A 16,996-nucleotide genomic window follows, 5' to 3' on the forward strand; every position below is an offset into this window, starting at 1 on the left:
TTCTTTTCCAGAAATTTAACAAATAAAATTAAATAAATAAATAAAAGTACCGGTAAATAAATAAACTATGAAAAGTCCCAAACTCAAACTGTTATTGATCTTGTTCCAGAGCTCAGAGCTTCACCTGCTCCAGCCTGAGGCCGTAAGGTGAACCCGGTATCGTTTCATCCTCCACCTTTGGGGACGACACAATCTTTACATCATAAAAAACATGGATTCATGCTCACCTGATAAGTAAAAGTTCGGAGTATAGTGGATAATTTTGGTCCTTCTACATAAACTACATTTCTATAAGTATAACACCTTTACCAATTGGACTGAAGAAAAACACGAAGAGTCAGGTCAGCTGGTGGTCCGTTCAATACTGCAAAGGTTTATTGTAAGAATACAATTGTACCATTTACAGGAGAGTTGGCAGTCGACTACCAAGTCTGAAAATCCTCCTCGGCGCTCCCCCTTTTATTCTCAAGGGTCTGGGAGACCACACCCCCAGTCCTTCCTCTCTTCCACCGTTAAATATCATATCTTAGTTCATACCGGAGGCCGGACAAACTGTCTTTTATTTTCGAAACCCAGATAACAACGCTCCTCCTTTTTAGGAAAACAGAATCAGGTTATATCTCTCTTCCACCTTCCCTCCCCTGAAAACATCTGCTCTAGAATCGAGTGACACCTCCCCGTGAGGGAGGTCTCACTACAGGAGCTCAAAACCCCCAAGAATCCCGTGATCGGGACCAAAACGGCTTTTGGTCATTCGGGATGCTAATAATGGCATCTCTGGGAAAGGTGGAACTTGACCAGCTGAAATATATACAGATAATGTGCAATAAATAATTAAAATGAAACCTGCTATTGTGAATATTACTGCATTGATAACATGTGCAGTCTGGTGTGGATGCTGATTACATTATTTGAATAATACATGCATCTCAATGGAAATGTTGTCCTCCTGAGAGTCTGTAAATAAAGATATCTTTACATCTCCTAAAAAAAAAAAAAAAAAAAAAAAAAAAGAAATGATAGCTATGAGATATTTATAATAAATAAAATTGGTAATGGAGAAGAGAGGAAGGGAAAAGGAGAGGAGAAAAATGGTAGGCCTATAGCAGCATATCTACCGCAAAGCTATATTTGAGACTAACTATTATAGTCTTGTTCTATAGCTGCAACTATGACTACTGACTCTAACACACTAGAGTTTACACTACCTAGAGATTTACCAACACCAGCTAGAGGTTTACTAAACACTAACTATAGGCTTTACTAAACAGAAAGGTTTTAAGTTTAGTTTTAAAGGTGGAGGTGGTGTCAGCCTCCTTAACCCAGATTGGAAGTTGGTTCCATAGTAGTGGTGCCTGATAGCAGAACGCCCGCCCTCCAAATCTACATTTAGATACTCTAGGAGTCTAGGAGTAAACCTGCACCCTGGGAGCGGAGAGCTCTGCCAGGAACATAAGGCACTATCAAATCTTGTAAATACTGCGGAGCTAAGCCGTTTTGGGCTTTATATGCAAGTAATACAATTTTAAATTGAATTCTGAATTTTACAGGTAGCCAATGGAGCGATGCTAACACTGGAGAGACGTGGTCTCTCCTGCTAATTCCTGTCAGTACTCGTGCTGCTGCATTCTGGATCAGCTGGAGCCTATTCAGCAAATTACTTGGACATCCTGCTAATAACACATTACAGTAATCCAGTCTAGAAGATACAAACGCATGAACTAGTTTTTCTGCATCACTCTGCGAGAGGATTTTCCTAATTTTTTGCAATATTATGGAGATGGAAAAACCGCTATTTTACAAACCTGATTAACATATGGTTTAAACCACAAATCCTGATCGAAAACAACACCAAGGTTTCTCACAGTTGCACTGGAAGCCATCGCAACACCATCTAGTCCCTTCCTAAGATGCTCTGGACCAAGAATGATAACCTCTGTTTTATCTGAATTTAGAAGCAAGAAATTTCTGGACATCCAGTCCTTGATGTCCCTAAGACATGCCTGAAGTTTAACCAACGGTTCTGTCTCATCCGGCTTCATAGACAAATAGAGCTGCGTATCATCAGCATAGCAATGAAAGTGTATGCCGTGATTCTGGATTATACTTCCCAATGGCTGCATGTATAAACTGAACAAGATTGGCCCTAGCACTGAACCCTGCGGAACACCATAACAGACCCTTGACTGTTCTGAAGAAACCTCATGTACATGAACAAACTGGAACCTGAAATAAATATATATCTTATTTATTTTGAGGATGTTACTCACCGTTAACCGCAGCGTGGACTGAAGGGCTGCATAAAATTATGGGCGTGGCAATCAAACTTTGAAAATTGACTGCGCGCAGAAGCACAAAGTAGCAGATCTGGACTAGTAGCATGGATCGACAGAACGCCGGGACTGTAGTGGTTATTGACGAGTGGCTCATCATTTCCTAACAAGTAACTTCATACCAGACAAGTTCATGGTGTCGTGAGTTTCCTAAAAAGTTAAAGTTGATGAAGGTTTTGTAGATGTTAATGCAATAAAAGACAACAATGCTCCTCTGACGTGTGATGTAATATGTGTCGGTGGGTGTTTTTCTGACAGAAAGGGGGCGGAGCTATCTTCCAGACAGTGAAGACCAAGGCAAACCCGGCAATGAAGACCGTCTACAAGCTGGTGAGTGCTCTGCCTGTTAGAAACTAAAAGATGGGCCATAAGTTTGATTCATTTATCTAATTTTTGCAATGTCGAGATGCCCCAATACCATTTTTTTCACTACGAGTATTTTAATTTGTGTACTCGCCATGTAAACGCAGTCCATGACGATAGCTGTGATCTGGTTGTGTTTTCCCAACAGGCCAAAGATCACGCAAAAATGCGCATAAGGGAAGTCAAAAGCCGGCTGAAACAGAAGGTAGGTTGCTCAACGCTTCTGACTTAACTTTTCAATGGTGACAGAAACAAAAGAAAATAATAATAATCACAATACAATCCTGCCTTGCCTGACTGAACATGTGGGCCCTCCCTGCATCCCTAGAGAAAGCGTGCAGCCTCCCTCCCCCTGCCCTTCCTCCTGCAGTACTACCACTCCTTTCACCCAGACCAGCCTCCTCCTCCCTGTGCCCCCCCTTTGCAGGAGCAGGTGGAGAATGGCTTTTCCACCACGGAGTCGGTGGTCATTAACGATGATGCTCCTGGCGGCTTCACCTCCCCCACTGGTGCGTTCACAGGGGAGGGATCACTCCCGTCCTGGGACGGCCATCGACCCATCACTGTGCACTTTGGACAGGTGAGCTGAAATGAGGTGAGATGGGGGCGGAGACTGGAGGGAAAACTGTCTCTGAAGAAGTTTACTGAGCATCTGCTGCTTACACAGCTTTTGGAAACTATAAGAGACTATTCAAATTGAATTTGAATTTGAATTGAAATCTTTATTTCAAGTATACATACATAAAAAAAACAATTATACAAAACAACAAAAAAATAATATAAATTAAAGGAGCTTGAGGCTCCTTTTAAGAAATGAGACTCTCTAGCGCCACCCTTCACCACGACGGCCGTTGGGGGTACTGCAGCCAACAGTGAAGCCGGCACGGGAGAACGGGGAGAACGCACATGCAGCGTCATGTGACGTCACATCCGCAGCCTCACTCCACTGTTTGAAATGCAACATTTTTTGCTTGTAGTTCTACATGACTGTAATTTAAAATTAATTGGTTCCCTTAGTTCATATCTCCCCTGTCTTTCCTGAAACATTTGCTGTATTTGTCCGGGCACCGCCAAGCCGGCCCCTGATCTGTTAGGGAGCTCAAACATTGGAGTCTGGAGCAAGATAAAGAATCATGTAGTCTGATGTTGCAGAGTGATGGAAGATCAGGGTAAGAAGAGCATTGGATGAAGAGATGCTCCCATCATGTCCAGCACCTGCTTTCATGATCCAGTCGGTCAGGTCCAGATTCAGCAACATTCATGTCTCCGTAAGAAACAGTTCAGCGTCAGTTCTGTAATGTAAAGACTGTAAACATAAGCAGGGCTGTCAGCTTTACCATCAAGATGTATAGACTTTACTGGCTGCCAGAACCATTTTTATTCTCTGTGTAGGTCGGTGACAACATAAAGACCTCTCCCATTCAGAGTCTTCTTATTCTTTCTTTATTCTTATATAAGATTTTCTCTCTTAAAATGCATGAATCACTTTATATTACTCATTAATAGCTCCATATATGACATACTGTATTGAGGTCTGGGGAAACACTTATAAAACAAATACCAATCCAATATTGTTATTACAAAAGAAAGCCATAAGAATCATCAGTAAAAAACCTTTCCATGAGTGGACTGACCCACTATTCATCTGCTTAAAAATTCTGAAATTCAAGGACTTAGTTGATTATATTACAATACAAACCATGTACAAAGCCAGAAACAAACTTGTACCTCCACATGTCCAGAATCTGTTTAAAATGAGGGACACCAGATACAACATGAGAGGAACTTTATTATTTGAAAAACCGAAAACCCGAACCCATGTAAAAAATCACTGTATCTGTCAAAGGGGTGAACATCTGGAACAACTGTCCTGTACATATCAAATCATGTTGGACACTATTCAGCCTTAAAATGCTTTATAAAAATTACGTAATTTCTTGTTATGGTATGGAAAATTAAGTTTGCCAACTTCTGTACTGTTATTTTTGAGTTTTGAGCTCTGTGCCTTTCTTTATTTTGCTATGATAGGATATTTGAGTTTACTGATAATTCATTTCAAAGTCTTGAGCTTTGCTCTTTTGTATTTGCTGTAACCAAATGTAAGGTACCAGTAAAAGGGGGAGGTTTATATAAGCCTTGCCTCTACCTACACCCTTTCGGTTAAAAAAATGTACCAAAATAAATAAAGATTAATTCATTCATTCTTATGTTTTAAATAATTGATTCATTTTTGCAGACTCGGCCACCGACGCTGTTGAAGAGACCGAGCAGCAATATGAGTCTGGAAAGCTCCTCTGACCAGTGAGTGTGCTTTTCCTCCGTACAGTAAAACACACAGCTACACACTTACAAACTTCAACATCCAGTTTATGAACTGGGAGGCAAAAACAATCCAAACTCCGGGTATGTGATTCTTTTGAAAGCGCAAGTCATGTAGAAGTGATGGTAAAGTCGAGTTACGTTGGACATTTAGACTTGTGGTGTTATGCTCGTTACACTCCTGCACTGCCCCACACATTTAGATGTGTTTGCAGGAAACAAAATAAAACCTGAGGTTTGTCGCTTGGTTTTCTCAATGCCAGAACACGTTAAAAGGGTTTTATTGTCCACATTTTATTTGAATAGTTCTGGATACCTTCAATGCATATTATGGTTTTCCTGACTTTCAAATGTTCAAAATTGGCTTAAACTGTAATCCAGCCAGTTTTCAGGCTGTTTCACTGTAGTTTTATGAGGTACACGGCTGATTTAGCAGTGTATAAAAGTTTTAAAAGGCAGGAAGCAGATGTTTTTTTTTTTTCCCCCAAAAAACTGACTTTCTCTTCATGCATCTATTTCCCGTAAGGGCAGTCCCAGCCCCACAGAGACCCTTGAGTTTATAAAGAAACCTCCTGAAATGAACATGACGGGCAGGTACGTGTCTGGTTCAGGATGGTACCCAAGATGAGTAGAGAGAGGAAGAAAAGACGGAGGAGCTTCTCCGTACAAACAAACATTAATTATCTTGATTCATATCGTCCGCAAGGAATAAAGGTCTTATTTGAATCACAGCGTTCATTGTCCAAATCCTTCAACTCTTTCTGATCTAGAGTTAAACTTCCCATTCTTTCTCAATCAGCTGTGCAGAGATGCAATCTATTTTTTTAAATGTTTTTTTTTTACCTCTGCTGGTGCTATCATGACGTGCTTTTTTTCTATCAGAATAAAAGTATGCATCATATAGTTCTGACAACTAGGGCTACAGCTATTGAATATTTTAGTAATCCAGTATTCTACTGAAAATTCCATCGATTAATGGAGTAATTGGATAAAACATATTTTTGTTTAAAGAGCATTTATAAATATACATAAGATGTTAGATGTCAATTGCCATTACTAAGACTAAATTATATAATACAGTAGTTTCATGGCTGTGCATTTAAAAACCCTGAACTTACATCAGTCGACCAAATTCACTGCCTTCACTCAAAAAACTAAGGATCTGACCAAGAAATGTTCTTATTTCTAACCTAAAAAAGGCCATTACACCTGATAACACACATCACTTAAAAGGTTAGGTGTTTTTCCAACGTGTTTCAATGGAACTTTAAAAATTTGCAAATTTTAAGTTCTAGTTAAGTTTTAAGTTAAAGTCTAAAGATTTTGAGTTTTGGAGAATATCCGCCACGTCTTTCTTCTTCCTTTACGTGCGCGGCGTCAGTGCTTTGAGCTGCAAAATTAAACATTTCCTCGAGGCAGAAAAAATTCCTCCATCATTTTTTGTAATCGAATTACTCAAATTATTAGAGGAATCGTTTCAGCCCAATTCAGGAGAAATCTGGTGGGAATTATGGACGAAGTGACTGCGTACCTGAAACGTTGAGGTTCATATCTTGGTGCAACCATGGTTGTCTGAGGAGAAACGTGGATGAAAACGAGTCAAAAAACCTTCCGTGACAGCGAGCAGCGTTTCGTTAGCGGGAGTCAGGAGTGAAACCTAGGAGGCGAGAACTGTAACAGGACCTCTGTTCTTCCAAACGCCAGACAAAACTGGCGCTAAAAACCTCCTGCAGTGGCGGCAGAGCGTCACTGTTTGTCCACGGCTAATGAATAGAAGAAGAATGTGAATTAAAAAAGAAAAAGTGTGATACAACAAAGCAGCAGCTTGTTGTAGGAGCCTGTAGTTCCTGGTAAGATGCTCATAGATGGTCCCGTCCCCTGTAAAACCCCAGACCCCGCTGATGGAAACGAGCCAGGTGCAGGAGTTTTAAGGGCGCGCTTTCAAAGCTTTTTAAAGCTGCAAAAGTAAATCCAAAGGATTTCTTATAATACAGTAACATGTTTTGTGATTATTCTTAAAGCCGCTCTATGTAGCGAAAACCTGCTCTGACCACACAGGGGCAGCATGTCAAGGAAGATCACGTTTCTGCCTCTAGTTTGAGATACATGTGCTGCTCTAGTGGGACAAAGTGGTATTACAAGGCAAATCGGACTGTCCCCACTCTTAAGCACAGACAGGATTGTGTGGTGTTTTTTTTATTTTTTAGCAATGCAGGTCTGTATGCCCCCATGTGGTCGGAGGTGGTATTACTACAAAGGCTGTCTGTAACTCTACAAGTCCTTTCTTTCTTTCTTTCTTTCTTTCTTTCTTTCTTTCTTTCTTTCTTTCTTTCTTTCTTTCTTTCTTTCTTTCTTTCTTTCTTTCTTTCTTTCTTTCTTTCTTTCTTTCTTTCTTTCTTTCTTTCTTTCTTTCTTTCTTTCTTTCTTTCTTTCTTTCTTTCTTTCTTTCTTTCTTTCTTTCTTTCTTTCTTTCTTTCTTTCTTATGACTAATCAACGTTTGTAATGTGCTGTGACTATCCTGTCATCTTTCCTCTCTAGCTCTGTGCGGCCCACTCGCCACTACACAGTGTTTCTGTCTGAGGATTCGTCCGGTGACGAGCTCCAATACGACGACGGCACTATCTCTGGCTTTCCCGACAGCTTGCTCTTCCCCGTCCCTTTCGATTGGTCGCCTCTGTACGCATTGCTCTTTTCTCTGATTGTCTTTGTATTGTTTACTGAATTAAGTCTTTCTCGGCTCATGCCTTCTCTTTCTGAGGAAATATGTGCATGTTAGTACTGCTGGCATCACGATCAGGGGAGTTCTGGGCTCAGATCTTGACTAGAAGATTATTGTAACACACAATAATTGATCATGAGTAGGGCTGCAGCTATCGAATATTTTAGTAATCGAGTATTCTACTGAAAATTCCATCGAGTAATCGGATAAAACATTTTTGTTTAGTTAGAGAGCAATTGTAAATATACATAAGATGTTAGATGTTAATTGCCATTACTAAGACTAAATGATATAATCCAGTAGGTTCATGGCTGTTCATTTAAAAACCCTGAACTTACACCAGTTGACCAAATTCACTGCCTTCACTCAAAAAACTAAGGATCTTACCAAGAAATGTTCTTATTTCTAACCTAAAAATGCCATTGCACCTGATAACACACATCACTTAAAAGGTTAGGTGTTTTTCACACGTGTTTCAATTGAACTTTCATTTGTGTCAAGCAAATTTTAAGTTCTAGTTAAGTTTTAAGTTAAAGTCTTGATAAGATTTTGAGTAAGATTCTGATTCCTGCTGTATTGGAGCACATTAGCCACCAGCGCTACTTGATGTTTTATCCATCAATGAATACAGAGCTAAAACTGAAAACCACCCAGTTAGCTTTATTACGTTTTTATTTTTCCCCCTCATCTCTCTACAGCTCTGTGTTTTTACAGATTACATGTGTTAGCCGCATGGACAGTCGTCATAATTAACAGAAACCCAGCCCTCCACAGGGTAACGTTATGTTATCAAGGTACCGTAACGTTAATCTCATGAATTAGTGCTACTTTAACTTAATTTTATCTTGTCTGGGTGACGGTCCTCCCTCTGGGAGTAACAGGGTGTTGGTGGAGAAGCTGCAGCGTTGAGGACGTACTGTTGTGTATCAGCTCTGTCTTACAGTGAAACATGCAACAGTGTTGCCTTGGTGTCCAGCTGGAAATGCTGCCACACTTTTGACACTTTCTGCCTTTTCTTTTAGTTAAAACCAAACATATCCTCCTCTTTCTTCTTCCTTTACGTGCGTGGCGTCAGCGCGTTGTGCTGCATTAAATGTAGTCCGGGTGAAATACCTGCTTTGAGCTGCAAAATTAAACCATTCCTCGAGGCAGAGAAAATTCCTCCATCATTTTTTGTAATCGAATTCCTCGAATTATTCGAGGAATCGTTTCAGCCCTAATCATGAATATGTTTTGGGGGTAAATCCCAGGACGTTATGGGAGACTAACCACACCGCTGCCCCCTGCAGGCCGCAGCCGTACCGCTCCCTGAAGGAAGTGGAGTTGATGGAAGGGGACGACCCTGGATTTGGGGCGGAGAGCCACACGGCTCCTCCCAGTCCGGTTACTGAAAAGTTCTCCAACATCAACCTGCTGGGCGACATTTTTGGGTGCCAAGACGAGCCTGACAGCCAACCGATCACCTTGGCTAAAAGCCTGGAAGACCTGAGAACCCCCAAAGACCCAGAGGAGCTGCAAGCCAAGTTCACCTACCAGGTCAGAGGTGCAGCTGTTGTACATGCCACCAATGTTTCATGTTGGTTTGACTAGTGGCAATAAACTAGTCTGATTAGTCTTAATGTGCATGTGAATGTTTACTAGGGGTGTAACGATACACTAGTCTCACGATACGGTACGATACACGATATTGAGGTCACGATAACAATACGATATTATAGCAGTATTTTTTTAACAACCTTGAATGAGGAACATTTGACTGGAAAAAATTATCTTTTATTTGAAAGACACAAAATACAAAACAATGCTGTGCGTTTGCTCTATTGTTACAGTTTGTAATGCTTTATAACTGTTTAAGTTTTAAAGAGAAAGCCAGGCCAACCATTTTCCACTAACTGAACTAAAAGTAAATGTCAGGTTTGCATTATGCATCTTCAGTTTCATACAAGTACAAATATTTAGCCACAAACTGAATAGTTTCTCTCATGTATGACTTGACTTTTTTCTTTTCCAGAAATGTAACAACTAAAATTAAATAAATCAATAAATAAAATTAAATAAATAAACTATGAAAAGTCCCAAACTCCAAAAGCAACATGACTGTTATTGATCTTGTGCCAGAGTTAAGAGCTTCACCTGCTCCAGCCTGAGGCCGTAAGGTGAACCCGGTATCGTTTCATCCTCCACCTTTGGGGACGACACAATCTTTACACCATAAAAAACATTGATTCATGCTCACCTGATAAGTAAAAGTTTGGATTCAAAACCCTCCAAGAGTCCTGTGATCGGGACCAAAACAGTACTAGTTTCTTCTGAGCGTAGTCAGATTTTGGTCCGCGGGTCGAGGTCGTCACGTGATCCCGCTGCACCAATAGGATGTTACTAGTAAACACAATATATTCATATTAATAACCCAATATCGCGCTGCAGTTTGTCACCTCCACGACACGCATCGTGACGTTTTTGTATTGTGAAATTTCATGGCACCATATATTGTTACACCCTTAATGTTTACCCAGACCAGAAACATGCCAGCTAGGATGATGTTCATGTATTATGTGTTTGGGACCCAAGACAACAACATCTGTTTTATCAGAACTTAGAAGACAAAGGTTTGTGGACATTCAGGTCTTATGAACCCGAACATACCAGTTAACTTTAGCGTAAATGAAGTTGATGCAAAGACCCGCCTGTCCTTTTAAAACGTGAATGTCTGACTTGTTTTTCAGTTTATGGACCTGAGTGTGAGTGAAAATTCCCGAACGCTTCCCGGTCTCAAGCTGTCCAACCCTTACAACAAGTTGAGTCCCGCAGGACCAGACAAACCCGTCCGGGCCGTCTGTGGGCCCGCCGCCTCCGACGGCCCCCTGTCTGTCCAGCTTCCTGCCCAGACAGAGGTCCGCTCTCCGGCCCGCGAGGGTTCCAGCGCCGCCACCCACACCTCCTCGGACCCCTCGGCCTCGGCCAACATCACCATTCCCCGTCCTCATGGGAGGAAGACGCCTGAGCTGGGCATCGTCCTGGCACCCCCCGGGGCCCAGTCGCGCCCCAAACCCGTGGGACTCGGTGAGGGAAGGACTACGTCAGGGGGGAAAGAGTTCAGGCAAGCTCTGAGCATGACCAAAGACGAGCTCCTTCTGATGCCGAGCCAGGCGGCCGAGGACAGTCTGGATCTGATCAGCCTTCTGGACCCGCTGAGAAGCTCGGCGGCCGGCTCCCCCGCGCTGGCCGACCACGGAGACATTAGTACACCGGCCTGCAAACCAGCACTTCCCCCCAGAGCCTACCCGCAGGGCCTGCCTCCGTTCACACTGCATCCTCACATATCACTGAACCCTTTTGCACAGTCTTTGCAGCACTACTCCCCCACTGTGGGCGGGAACCCCTTCGGGGCGGTGCACAGGCCTCCGCCGGGCTCTTACATGCACTCTCCATCCCAGCCGCAGTCCCTTTCTGCACTACCGGGTCTCTACCGACACCATCCCCCAGGGGGCGTGGGCCTGCCGCGGCCAGCCTTCCCCTCCTCGGTCAGCTCCCTGCCCCCTCCCTCTGACGCTCTCCCCTCATCCTTATTCAGCACCTCCACCGCCACGCTGGAAAACCCGCTTCAGGCACAAGGAGACAGCCGGAAGCCGGACGATCCGTTCGGTGACCTGCTCAACCTGGTCAGACCAGCCGCGCCACAGAAAAAGAAGGTGGAAGACCTTCGGAGGAAGTGGGAGACCTTTGACTGAGTTTCTGCTCAGGGGCGCCCCCCTCTGTCACAGCTCTGTCGGCGCTCTCTGCTGCTCTCAGTGATGCATCACCTCTGATAGCAGCCCAGTCTGCCGTTGCACTTCCAGATGTGCCAGAACAAAGACGGGTCTATGCTCCCTCCGTAACAGCGTCTGTATCCGTGGTGATGCGGAGCCTGAGGTCTCTGAACGCACCTCAGCTCACAAACTGACCATAATTCAGGATGTCACCTGATCATCCGGAGCGCCGCCTGCTGAGTCGCGTCTAGCTTTTATTGTTACTGATGTCAGATTGTAAGCCAACTAAAGGAATTCAAAAACACCACCAGTCGACGTGACCAAGACGTCCGTAGGGGAGCTCTGTTCGGTCGTCATAGGGACGTTTCTTTATGGAGCGTAAATGGAGAATAGCTGGTGTCAGAACATCCACTAGAACCTAAATTAGTCCACTTGTTTAGAACCAATCCACATCCACAGCAGTTCTCACGCCCACATAAGCGTTGTTGTTTGCACTGTCGTCAGGTTTTTTTAATCATGCACATTTAATCATCTGGCTGATTATTAAATGTGACCGAGGCGAGCCAGGAAAGGGTACGGTCATGTGACCGAGGCGAGCCAGGAAAGAGAACGGACATGTGACCGAGGCGAGCCAGGAAAGGGAATGATCATGTGACCGAGGCGAGCCAGGAAAGGGAATGATCATGTGACCGAGGCGAGCCAGGAAAGGGAATGATCATGTGACCGAGGCGAGCCAGGAAAGGGTACGGTCATGTGACCGAGGCGAGCCAGGAAAGGGAATGATCATGTGACCGAGGCGAGCCAGGAAAGAGAACGGACATGTGACCGAGGCGAGCCAGGAAAGGGAATGATCATGTGACCGAGGCGAGCCAGGAAAGGGAATGATCATGTGACCGAGGCGAGCCAGGAAAGGCAACGATCATGTGACCGAGGCGAGCCAGGAAAGGGAACGATCATGTGACCGAGGCGAGCCAGGAAAGGCAACGATCATGTGACTGAGGCGAGCCAGGAAAGGGAACAGTCATGTGACCGAGGCGAGCCAGGAAAGGGAACAGTCATGTGACTGTGGCGAGCCAGGAAAGGGAATGATCATGTGACCGAGGCGAGCCAGGAAAGGGAATGATCATGTGACCGAGGCGAGCCAGGAAAGGGAACGATCATGTGACCGAGGCGAGCCAGGAAAGGCAACGATCTTGTGACTGAGGCGAGCCAGGAAAGGGAACGATCATGTGACCGAGGCGAGCCAGGAAAGGCAACGATCATGTGACCGAGGCGAGCCAGGAAAGGGAACGATCATGTGACCGAGGCGAGCCAGGAAAGGCAACGATCATGTGACCGAGGTGAGCCAGGAAAGGGAACGATCATGTGACCGAGGCGAGCCAGGAAAGGCAACGATCATGTGACTGAGGCGAGCCAGGAAAGGGAACAGTCATGTGACTGAGGCGAGCCAGGAAAGGGAATGATCATGTGACCGAGGCGAGCCAGGAAAGGGAATGATCATGTGACCGAGGCGAGCCAGGAAAGGGAATGATCATGTGACCGAGGCGAGCCAGGAAAGGCAACGATCATGTGACCGAGGCGAGCCAGGAAAGGGAACGATCATGTGACCGAGGCGAGCCAGGAAAGGCAACGATCATGTGACTGAGGCGAGCCAGGAAAGGGAACAGTCATGTGACCGAGGCGAGCCAGGAAAGGGAACAGTCATGTGACCGAGGCGAGCCAGGAAAGGGAACGATCATGTGACCGAGGCGAGCCAGGAAAGGGAACGGTCATGTGACCGAGGCGAGCCAGGAAAGGGAATGATAATGTGACCGAGGCGAGCCAGGAAAGGCAACGGTCATGTGACTGAGGCGAGCCAGGAAAGGGAACAGTCATGTGACCGAGGCGAGCCAGGAAAGGGAACGATCATGTGACCGAGGCGAGCCAGGAAAGGCAACGGTCATGTGACTGAGGCGAGCCAGGAAAGGGAACAGTCATGTGACCGAGGCGAGCCAGGAAAGGGAACAGTCATGTGACCGAGGCGAGCCAGGAAAGGGAACGATCATGTGACCGAGGCGAGCCAGGAAAGGGAACGGTCATGTGACCGAGGCGAGCCAGGAAAGGGAATGATAATGTGACCGAGGCGAGCCAGGAAAGGGAACGATCATGTGACCGAGGCGAGCCAGGAAAGGCAACGGTCATGTGACTGAGGCGAGCCAGGAAAGGGAATAATCATGTGACCGAGGCGAGCCAGGAAAGGGAATGATCATGTGACCGAGGCGAGCCAGGAAAGGCAACGATCATGTGACCGAGGCGAGCCAGGAAAGGGAACGATCATGTGACCGAGGCGAGCCAGGAAAGGGAATGATCATGTGACCGAGGCGAGCCAGGAAAGGGAATGATCATGTGATCGAGGCGAGCCAGGAAAGAGAACGGACATGTGACCGAGGCGAGCCAGGAAAGGGTACGGTCATGTGACTGTGGCGAGCTAGGAAAGGGAATGATCATGTGACCGAGGCGAGCCAGGAAAGGGTACGGTCATGTGACCGAGGCGAGCCAGGAAAGGGAACGATCATGTGACCGAGGCGAGCCAGGAAAGGGAATGATCATGTGACCGAGGCGAGCCAGGAAAGGGTACGGTCATGTGACTGAGGCGAGCCAGGAAAGGGAACAGTCATGTGACCGAGGCGAGCCAGGAAAGGCAACGGTCATGTGACTGAGGCGAGCCAGGAAAGGGAACAGTCATGTGACCGAGGCGAGCCAGGAAAGGGAATGATCATGTGACCGAGGCGAGCCAGGAAAGGGTACGGTCATGTGACCGAGGCGAGCCAGGAAAGGGTACGGTCATGTGACTGAGGCGAGCCAGGAAAGGGTACGGTCATGTGACCGAGGCGAGCCAGGAAAGGGAATGATCATGTGACCGAGGCGAGCCAGGGAAGGGAACAGTCATGTGACCGAGGCGAGCCAGGGAAGGGAACGGTCATGTGACCGAGGCGAGCCAGGAAAGGGAACGATCATGTGACTGAGGCGAGCCAGGGAAGGGAACGATCATGTGACCGAGGCGAGCCAGGAAAGGGAACGATCATGTGACTGAGGCGAGCCAGGAAAGGGAACGATCATGTGACTGAGGCGAGCCAGGGAAGGGAACGATCATGTGACCGAGGCGAGCCAGGAAAGGGAACGATCATGTGACTGAGGCGAGCCAGGGAAGGGAACGGTCATGTGACCGAGGCGAGCCAGGGAAGGGAACGGTCATGTGACCGAGGCGAGCCAGGAAAGGGAACGCTGGAGAGCAGAGCAGCGTCACCTGGGTCATCTGGGAGAAAAGTAAATAAATACATCCACTAAAGACCAGGTGGGGCGGGCGAACGTCCCCGACAAAACCGGTTGTGACTTCATCAGGTGACGTCATGTATTTAATAATCCACATTTATTGAAAGAATGAAACTGGCACGCAAAAAGAAAAACTCTCAGGTCAGAATCAGGATGCCCTCGATCAATAAACTGATCATTTTATGCTTTTTAACCACATTTAGTACCATGGGGATACTTCTGGCCCAGAATCTCTGCGTTCTCATCCTCCCTCTTTTCATCCCCCGTCGATCAGCCTGTTTCTAACTGCTCTTCACATCCATGTCCACGTTGCGACCAGGTCCTGAAGACGAAGCTGCAGTAGAGCTGAAGTGATAGGATTGACATACTTTTACCTCAGACTCACAGTTTTTCTTTTATAAATTCAGATTTACAGTTTTTTTGCTTTGAATTTTCCTCCCGCTCTGCCCCTAATCTACGTTTAATGACTTCCCAGCAGCTGTATGAGACCTGCCTGTGTTTACAGATGACTTCAGCAGATACACTCAACTCCTCTAATCCTCCCTAAACGCTTCACACCGCCCCAACCCCCCCACGACCGCTCCAACCCCCCCCCGCGGCCATATGCTCTCCACACAAGAACCAGCCATATTTCTAAAATAGCAAACTCATCTTTAGTTTCTGGACCATTAGCGTGTGGACAGTTTTATCTTCTGGTGTGGGTCCTGGCTCTGACGGGACCTCATGATCTCACTCATCCGGATGCTCAATGAGGACCAATCCAGTAGATTTTGTCAGTACTTTTCTCCCGCTGCTGTTTCCGTAAATGCATCAGAGATGATGGATCACATGTCGCTGCAGACGGTTCTGATCAGCGGGCGAGAGAAGTGACACCCCTGTGACAGCCCTCTGCTCCCCCCCGGCATCGGCGCTGCTGCGGAGCAGTCACGTGACCCGACCCGGTCCTGGAGGTCATGTGACCCGACCCAGTCCTGGAGGTCACGTGACCTGGTCCTGGAGGTCACGTGACCTGGTCCTGGAGGTCATGTGACCCGGTCCCGGAGGTCACGTGACCCGACCCGGTCCTGGAGGTTAAGTTACCCGGTCCTGGAGGTCAGGTGACCCGGTCCTGGAGGTCACGTGACCCGGTCCTGGAGGTCACGTGACCCGGTCCTGGAGGTCAGGGTGTTGGGTTGTTGCTGCAGCGGCTGCCGCTGGGCTCTCTGGGTCACACGTGACGCCAGCCTTGCTTTAAAACATGTTCGATGCCAACAGTTTGCACATCCGCCTCCCCAACCCTCAGTTGCTGCCACGGCAATGGACTCTTGGCTGTGGATCAGTATCTATCTCTGTGGATCAGTATCTATCTCTGTGGATCAGTATCTATCTCTGTGGATCAGTATCTATCTCTGTGGATCAGTATCTATCTCTGTAGATCAGTATCTATCTGAAAAGCTGGCTGAAGAAGCTCAACAGTCACACAGCTGCATATGTCTCACTGGTGACACCTTCCTGAGTGAAGCTGTTGTTGGTCGCAGCTCGTCTGCTGTAGTTACCATAGTTACCATCCCCATGGCATGATGTCGTGCTAACGCTCCAGCCGTAGTGCCCCTGCTGATGGTCGTGCAGTTTCATGCAGATTGCTGGTTTCTGTTGGTCTCCATGATGAATTTCACACCTATTTGAATTGAAAATGTGTTTCCTCTCACTGTTCTTAAAAAAGAAACCCGACACGCCTACAATGAAGTGTTGCCCCTAATGAAATTATTTTAAACATGTCTGTCTGATTAAATATGAAGATTTTGAAACTGTTTCTTGTGGACTCTGTTTGTTTTAGAGGATATTTGTGTTTAATGGTAGAAAATTGTTAATGAGGCTGGCTTTGCCGTTTGAATTCTGGGATTTAACCCGACAGATCATAGTTTAAAAAAGTCATCAGGTTCTTATCAGATCATAAAGCTGTGAATTACTTAATCTCACACTGTGACAGGTGTGAGATTAATACTTAATTTGTCTTTATGAAACTATCAGAATTAGGCTTATTAAGGTCAGCTTAGAAAGCTGACTGCTGTTTTTCACATGCTTATCACATGTTAACAGAAGTCACAACAGCCACTTCCTGATCTACTCAGAGTTTTGGACTGTCCCATTGTGTTTTTTAAGGTTAGCCTGCACGCATCTGTTCAAGACCTCAGAGTTCTCTTTTGTCCAGAAGGGGCCC

General features: G+C 45.9%; 1 protein-coding gene across 4 annotated transcripts in view; it reads left to right on the plus strand.

Annotated features, from left to right (window-relative positions):
• dennd1a (DENN/MADD domain containing 1A) overlaps positions 1 to 16,583 on the plus strand; it is a 94,572-nt gene extending 77,989 nt beyond the window's left edge. For 2 of the 4 annotated variants that reach the window (XM_061734629.1, XM_061734632.1), the window contains exons 17-23: positions 2,592 to 2,663; positions 2,845 to 2,901; positions 3,025 to 3,276; positions 4,933 to 4,997; positions 7,555 to 7,692; positions 9,025 to 9,271; positions 10,462 to 16,583. In XM_061734629.1, the coding sequence (XP_061590613.1) occupies positions 2,592 to 2,663; positions 2,845 to 2,901; positions 3,025 to 3,276; positions 4,933 to 4,997; positions 7,555 to 7,692; positions 9,025 to 9,271; positions 10,462 to 11,466 (1,836 nt within the window). In that variant the 3' untranslated portion in view covers positions 11,467 to 16,583. The remainder of the gene's footprint in view (positions 1 to 2,591; positions 2,664 to 2,844; positions 2,902 to 3,024; positions 3,277 to 4,932; positions 4,998 to 7,554; positions 7,693 to 9,024; positions 9,272 to 10,461) is intronic. The other 2 variants (XM_061734630.1, XM_061734631.1) reach the window with 2 other exon arrangements.
• The last annotated feature ends 413 nt before the right edge of the window (positions 16,584 to 16,996 follow it).

This window comes from Cololabis saira, chromosome 11, assembly GCF_033807715.1.
Source record: "Cololabis saira isolate AMF1-May2022 chromosome 11, fColSai1.1, whole genome shotgun sequence".
Taxonomy (NCBI): domain Eukaryota; kingdom Metazoa; phylum Chordata; class Actinopteri; order Beloniformes; family Belonidae; genus Cololabis; species Cololabis saira.